This window comes from Drosophila hydei, unplaced genomic scaffold, assembly GCF_003285905.1.
Source record: "Drosophila hydei strain 15085-1641.00,03,60 unplaced genomic scaffold, DhydRS2 tig00008114-arrow-pilon, whole genome shotgun sequence".
NCBI classification, from domain to species: domain Eukaryota; kingdom Metazoa; phylum Arthropoda; class Insecta; order Diptera; family Drosophilidae; genus Drosophila; species Drosophila hydei.
In genome coordinates this window covers 164,304-171,035 of record NW_022045827.1, presented here as the reverse complement: position 1 = coordinate 171,035, position 6,732 = coordinate 164,304, and the positions used below count along the sequence as shown (strand labels likewise).

Genomic DNA, 6,732 nt, shown 5'->3' with positions numbered 1-6,732 from the left:
ATTAAGTTAAAGATCTTAATGTGCTTATCCTATTTATTTCGCTTCCCGCAGTTGTTTTATAATTTAGAAGAGAGGCTGTTCTGTTCGCCAAAGCTTATTCTCTTTGAATCTAACTACAGAAATATTAAAAAAGTTTCAACTCAATTTTATATAGCCTCTGCTACAGCGACAGCCTTTTCAAATGCTAGTATTTGAATACTTCTCTTAGATTTGTGTTTCAATATTCGTTGCTAAAATTATTAAACATATACATGAGCTGTAGTGCAAATTGTTTTTGTTACTTATTTTTGAATAAATAAATATTATTCAATTCGACCTTGCAGCCCTGTCATTAGACATGCTCAAGAGAGCTGTCACCATATCAGTATTTTATTTAACAAGTTGGCAGCTCCGGTATCATTCACAGCGATAAGCGACAGCTCGCCATGGAACGGTCACATTGCACTGCAAAGAATATAAAACGCAGGCACGGCGTTTCAATTCATCTTTGGTAATTTTACTCTTCAATTGTTAAAAACAAAGTGAAATTAAAAATGACTTGAATAACATTAAGACTACATAACCATCTTTTTTTTTTGTTTTTTTTTTGTGATTTTTTTTTGCACGTGAATAGTATTTCTAAGTATTTAGCCGCTAAGTGAAAACAACAGCAACAACAACTGCTAGAGGAACGCCAGCCAAAAATTCGATGCGAACCGGTGAAAAATTACAGCAAATAAAATTAAATAACATGTTTTAACGGAATTGCGGTGCAACTACAGCAAGGCAGGCGGCAAACGCAATAGCTCGCCCAGCACAGTCTCCGAGAAACGGGGACTGTTAATAAACGTTTATCCACATTTTTGTATTGTCCACCATTTTAACGATGGAGGCGCAAACCCTTTATATAAAAGTTACGTTACTCTCACTAAAGCCCGCTTCGAATTTGTCGACCCGCCGTATTCAAGAGATTAATACAGGTATTGGTGAACTGCGTCAGCTACTGTCGTGCGCCGTCTGCTGTAAGCTGCTAAATGATCCCTACAAGCCAAAGGGACGCCGTTGTGGCCACCATGTTTGTCGGCTGTGCCTGCGTGGACGAAAGAATTTGTGGCCCATTTGCCCCCAGTGCAAGGATTGCTCCGATTTTCGCACCTACGAGGAAAACAAAACAATGGCTTTACAGTTGCTGTGCTATAAAACGCTCTGTGTGCACTTACAGCAATCCTCAATGTATTCAGAGTTCTTTCATCTGCGACCGTATATTAAGAGTACAAACAACAGGGAGCCTAAGCCACGGATTAGGCTGCCAAATAGGCCAACACAGTGGTTCATACAGGAGGGCGCCAACTATGAGAATATATCTGATACATTTATGCTCCAACCGGATTTGCCATTTCTCACAAATAATCCTTCATCGTTGCCGGCGGAGACTCCGCCAACGACAGCGGCCACAACGCCTGAGCTGCCTTATGAGCAGCATATGCCCAATCAATTGTCCATTACGGATATAGAGTTGGAGGCAGCGGCCACCGGGGACCAGGCACAGTTTGCTCATCCATTGCCCATGATGACGCCCGGCGCACGAATGTTAACACACACCCACATCGCACCACAACCACAGCAAATGCTTATTCCAGCGGAACAAACGATTTTGCCAGCTGGCTACATAGAATCGCCCTGGTCGGAGCAAGTGGATATATCGGGGGCATTTACGATGCCTACGGATTATGTCAACAGTACGCCCAACTATACAACCTATGTGATGCCCAACGGCGAGGTGCATATGGCCTCCATTGGTCAGGTGGTGCAGCTATCACAGCAGCAGCAGCAGCAGCTCGAGGAAGTTGAAACAGTTGAAGCAGTTGAAGCAATGGAAACCGTTGAACCTGTCGAACCAATTGTCCCGAGCACTTCCAAGACAACCGTTTTTATGCCAGTGAATGCCAGTAGCTCTATAAAACGAAGACGTGGCCAACTGCTGCTCGAAGATATGGAGGATCGCGAGCAGTTAGAAACCACCAAAGCTGCTGCACCGTCGGGCACACTCATGAATTTGCGCAACAAGAAGCCAACCATAATATCTTCGGTTCAGGTGAAGCCACCAATATCAGGAGTGGGTAATGCATCGCCCATAATGACAGCAGCTGTTGCTCCGATGGCTACAGTTTTAGCTCCAATAGCTACAGCTCCTGCTCCAATAGCTACAGCTCCTGTTCCAATAGCTACAGTTCCAGTTCCAATAGCTACAGCTACAGCTCCTGCTCCAATAGCTACAATTCCAGCGCAAATAGCTACAGCTCCTGCTCCAATAGCTACAATTCCAGCGCAAATAGCTACAGTTCCAGCTCCAATAGCTACAGTTCCAGCTACAAAAGCTATAGTACCTGCTTCAATAGCTACAGTTCCAGCTCCACCGCGTGCAGCTGCTCCTGCCCCAGTTATAGCTGCTACCAAGCCTGCTGTTAAGCCTGCTCCCACTGCTGCTGTAGTGACTAATCCCGTTGCAACGGCTGCCACAGCTGCAGTTTCTGGGGCTGCGCCAGTCGTGGAAAAAACTCCTGTAGCCTCTGCTACAACGGCGGCTCTACCGCACACATCCACGCCAAAGGCGCCAGCGTCAAGCGCAGCCCATAAGCCTAAACCCAAGGATTCACGCATGTCACATATCTGCCGCTGTGGCACTACTTCGGCTCCTGGTAAGGCGACCTGTCGCAATTCACGTTGCACTTGCTATGTGGCAGGAAAATCGTGTGTGGATTGCAAATGCATTGGTTGCAAAAATCCGCATCAGGATGCAGGTGATACGAGTGATGAAGAGGATTTTGAAATGGATACAGAAACAGAAGTGGCACCTGCAGAGGAACCCATTTCAGCATCAACCGGAATGCAATCGGGCTTTACACTAGTTCCTCTTAACAATCTGCAGCAATCGCAGCATCCCTTAGTCCTCATGCAAAACGAGAATGGTCAATACCAGGGTATGCTTAGCTATACTTCATATACATCCCAGTTAACATTTAGTAAATAATTTCTTCGTAGGCTTCAATATCTTCAATGGCAGCGAGCCCGTCGATCCGGCTCAGCTTGGTTTTCAGCGCGTACCGTTGCGTAGCAATGATGGTAATGCATCAATACCTGAATTTGCTTACATAATGCCGCCGCCAACGGCCGTGGAGCCAACGACCGTGGAGCCAACGACCGTGGAGCCAACGACCGTGGAGCCATCGACAGCCACAACAGCAACCACCTCACAGCCATCACCAACATCAACAATCGAGCAGCCGGCCAAGAGATTCAAAAGCTTTCGAAGGGAATTGGATATGGAACGTAATATGCCCAGGAAGTCGTCTGATATGCTTGTCAGCGCCGGTTCAACGACGTGTAATGCTGCCGCTGGCGACAGCAGAATTGGTGGTGACAATGACGAAGAAATATTGCTTAGTATGCTGCATGGTTTGTAACCAATCATTGTAAACGGGCAAACAAGCCTCGCAATCTGTTTATGGTCCACGTTTCATAGTTGCCATAATGTCGGTTTAATTGTGTATGTTGTAAATATTTGTGAGTAGGTAGAAGAACTGTTCGTGTCTGTCCATGTGTGTGACCTGTACCTGTGTAACAGTTATTATACATATATGTATATATATAGATTCAGGTACAGGGCACAACATTTCTATAGTCGGTCGCAATCGACTTAAGCGCTCATCCCGACATCTCTTCTTGTTTTATTTCAGCTTTTATTACCATTGCACAACCATATATTCATTTTATGTTTGTATTAACCAAAAGTAGCTGGTTTAACCGGCAGCTCAAGCAATCAAGAGATCCATATTCTATAATCCCCCCTAGAGCTGTTAAAACCACATGTGAAGGCATTGCGTGAACACCTGAAATTATTTATATTCTATCCTATAAAATTCCTTATGTACTTCATTAGACCCTTATCTATCCATAAGTGATATCTGTGTGTGTTTACGTACACAGAAACAAAAACAAGGCGCCGCAGTGCAGAATTTGAATCCCTGCACCAACTGAAGTATATAAAAAACAAAGCAATTTGTATTTATTACTCGTTCAACGAATTGTGACAATTAGTCAAAGTCTAAAAAATAACAATTATTATAATACTATAATAATTATATATAATTGAATGCTTTGTATGCGGCTGCTGTAAACCAAAAAAGAAAAACAACAAAACAAAAATTAATTTTTTTCATAGTTTTTAAGAAAATTTTTTTCATAGATTAAGGCAATTTTTTTGTATAGCTTTAAGCAAATTTTTTTTCATACGCCTAAGCCAATTTTTTTCATAGTCTTAAGTGCATATTTTGTCATTAATTTATGCCAATTTTTTTTTATATATTTAAGCAAATTTTTTTTGAGCACGAAACATATTTTTTTTAGCACGAAACTTTTTTTTTTAGCACGTGACATTTTTTTTTTTTAATTTTAAGATTGAGCATGATGAATTATAAAAGCCAATTGCAATAAATGTAATTAAATGCAAATCAAACAATACAAATGAAGTTTAAATTTGAATGAATACAAATTGTTAAAACTAAGTCAAAATAATACTATAATTTAATATTATTAATTATAATCAGATACAATATATTGGAAGTTCTCATTGTGATCCGATTAAATAACATTGGCAACTGTGGCCAAAGTCAACACGACTAGTCAGGGAACGCGATTCTAGCTCATCTACTTTTACAATAACTTATGTTATCTATGATATATTAAAAACAAAATGACTTCTAGAACTTTTAGCAGCAATAGCTGATGAGTAGTAATAGAACATGGAATGTCATGGAATTTATACAGACTTCCCTGCGCTGCTATGCGAACTGAATGGCTCAGCCACGCGCTCACTCAATTCCCAGTTTAAAAAGGGGGAGAAGAATAAACAGAATCGAGAGCTCGACTCAAATTGGGTTTAGCTCAACATTAGCCGTGCCCTTTGATAAGCACAACGGCAGCAGCTGCTGCTGCTGTGCTCATCATTATCTCTTGATTAACTCAGCGGACTCAGTCGTCAGTTCGACTTCGAATCCGAGTGGAGGCAGCAGCAAGTGCGCATCCGTCACACACTTGTTGTTGTTGTTGTTGTTGTTGTTTTAGTTCCTCAACTGATAAGCAGAGATTATTATATTCGAAATCGCACAAAGATGAAAGTGCTGATAGTCTTGCTCGTGGCATACCTAGTCCTGGGCAGCGCTCGTGCGCAGGATGAAAGCGGTGAGCAGCTGTACAAATATATGAAAGTTTACAATTATCTATCTAATCCAGTTGAACCTTGTCACCCGCAGCCGAGGCTAGCGATGAGGCGCATAACATTGAGGCGAGCCAAAATCGCGTGGCCGCACAAATCGAGGGGCTGCTGGAGCATTACAAGCAAGAGGATCCAGTTGGAGTGCCAGGTGCACCCATACCAGATCCAATGGATGTGCCCGATATGGCCAAAAGTCTGGGCATGGCCAATCTGAACATGCTGAAAGTGAAGGCCTACGGTCTGTCCAAATTTCGCATAGCCACCGTTGATATGGACTTCAAACAGATGAGAGCAAGTAGCAGCAGAATTAGATCGATCTCATCTAATCCTCGCCATCTTGTTTATTCCAGGCAGACGTTGGCATACAGCTAGACGAAATGCTGGTTAGGGGCAATTACATACTCAGTTCCTTCTTCTCTAAGGCCAACGGACCGTTCACCGTCATCTTGAAGAAGGTTAATGTACGGTGCTCGGTGTCGCTCGGCGTGGAGCGTGATGGTCACCTGACCACGGAACAAATCAACATGGACATTACCTTTGGTGAAATGGCTATGGATTTTCAGAATCTTGGCTTCTTGGGCAGCGTTTTCCAGGGCATCATCAATTCGGCACCCAATTTGGTGTTCGATGCCATGAAGCCATTTATGCTGCAGGAGGCAGACAAACAGGTGCGCAGTGAGATCAATACAAGGATTGAGAAATTCATGGGAGATCGTCGCATGCCGAACTCGATAACCCCACTGGACAGCGCCATTGCAGGCCTACGCAAAATGGTTAGACAGAATGGCTACGATCCATATCGTTTGGAGGACAAGAATCGCACTATGGGCGTCTTTAGTGTACAGCTCTCCAATACCTGGATCACAGGCTGCTCTAGTTTCTATCGCGTGGGCAACGTCACTGCGAACATGCACAACAACACCATGTCACTGCGTATGCAGCTGGGCACACAACAGATCACTGGAGCAGGGCAATGGGAGGTTGGATTTGGTCTGATGACTCGAGTGGGTCATGTCCAGTTCACGGTGCAGCATATACGTGTTACGGTTCAGATAAGCCAACCACTGGACACACGCAAACGACTGCAGATCAACGATCTTCAATTCGATATGGGCAACATTCAAGTGCGCTGCGATGGAGCCGGCACCTTGGACTATGCCATGGAATTTGTCGTCAATGTGCTACCCAATCTGTTGCGCTATCAGATCATGGATGCAATCGAGAATCCTATCAAGCAGCGTGTCCAAGAGAAATTCAACACCATCGATGTGGAGCAGGTCCTCAAGCTGGCATTAGAGAAATACAAAAAAGATGGCATGAATTTCATCTACGAATTCAAGCTAGATCAATTGGCTCTTAATTAATTATTGTATCTAAAGCTTTGTTTTATATAAATCTTAAGAGTTTTACTCAGCAATGTAAGCATTTGCTAATTAAATACGTTCTAATACAATTACTCCAGCAAATGCAAACTGTAA

The 6,732-nt window shown here is 43.1% G+C and overlaps 2 protein-coding genes across 4 annotated transcripts; both read left to right on the top strand.

Annotated features, from left to right (window-relative positions):
- The first annotated feature begins 346 nt into the window (after positions 1–346).
- LOC111595018 (E3 ubiquitin-protein ligase msl-2) lies at positions 347–4,174 on the top strand. Of its 2 annotated transcripts, XM_023308527.2 has the most exons (4): positions 349–490; positions 614–2,960; positions 3,022–3,435; positions 3,717–4,174. In XM_023308527.2, the coding sequence occupies exons 2-4, from the start codon at positions 866–868 to the stop codon at positions 3,863–3,865; spliced, it is 2,658 nt and encodes an 885-aa protein (XP_023164295.2). In that variant the 5' UTR covers positions 349–490; positions 614–865; the 3' UTR covers positions 3,866–4,174. The 2 variants fall into 2 exon arrangements, with proteins under 2 accessions (XP_023164296.2, XP_023164295.2); XM_023308528.2 differs by having other exon boundaries at positions 347–2,960; positions 3,022–3,423.
- Positions 4,175–5,013: 839 nt separating this feature from the next.
- LOC111595013 lies at positions 5,014–6,716 on the top strand. Of its 2 annotated transcripts, none has more exons than XM_030224361.1 (3): positions 5,014–5,217; positions 5,292–5,545; positions 5,605–6,716. In XM_030224361.1, exons 1-3 carry the CDS (start codon positions 5,151–5,153, stop codon positions 6,616–6,618), a joined length of 1,335 nt encoding a protein of 444 aa, XP_030080221.1. In that variant the 5' UTR covers positions 5,014–5,150; the 3' UTR covers positions 6,619–6,716. The 2 variants fall into 2 exon arrangements, with proteins under 2 accessions (XP_030080221.1, XP_023164287.1); XM_023308519.2 differs by having other exon boundaries at positions 5,014–5,220; positions 5,605–6,715.
- The last annotated feature ends 16 nt before the right edge of the window (positions 6,717–6,732 follow it).

Bases quoted from the DNA above. Each gene is read 5' to 3' on its own strand.
- LOC111595018 (XM_023308527.2), top strand. From the start codon at position 866: ATGGAGGCGCAAACCCTTTATATAAAAGTTACGTTACTCTCACTAAAG. The intron at 2,961-3,021 runs GTATGCTTAGCT...ATTTCTTCGTAG, and splicing joins CGAGAATGGTCAATACCAGG to GCTTCAATATCTTCAATGGC. The intron at 3,436-3,716 runs GTTTGTAACCAA...GTTTTATTTCAG, and splicing joins ATTGCTTAGTATGCTGCATG to CTTTTATTACCATTGCACAA.
- LOC111595013 (XM_023308519.2), top strand. From the start codon at position 5,151: ATGAAAGTGCTGATAGTCTTGCTCGTGGCATACCTAGTCCTGGGCAGC. The intron at 5,221-5,291 runs GTGAGCAGCTGT...TGTCACCCGCAG, and splicing joins TCGTGCGCAGGATGAAAGCG to CCGAGGCTAGCGATGAGGCG. The intron at 5,546-5,604 runs GCAAGTAGCAGC...TGTTTATTCCAG, and splicing joins TGGACTTCAAACAGATGAGA to GCAGACGTTGGCATACAGCT.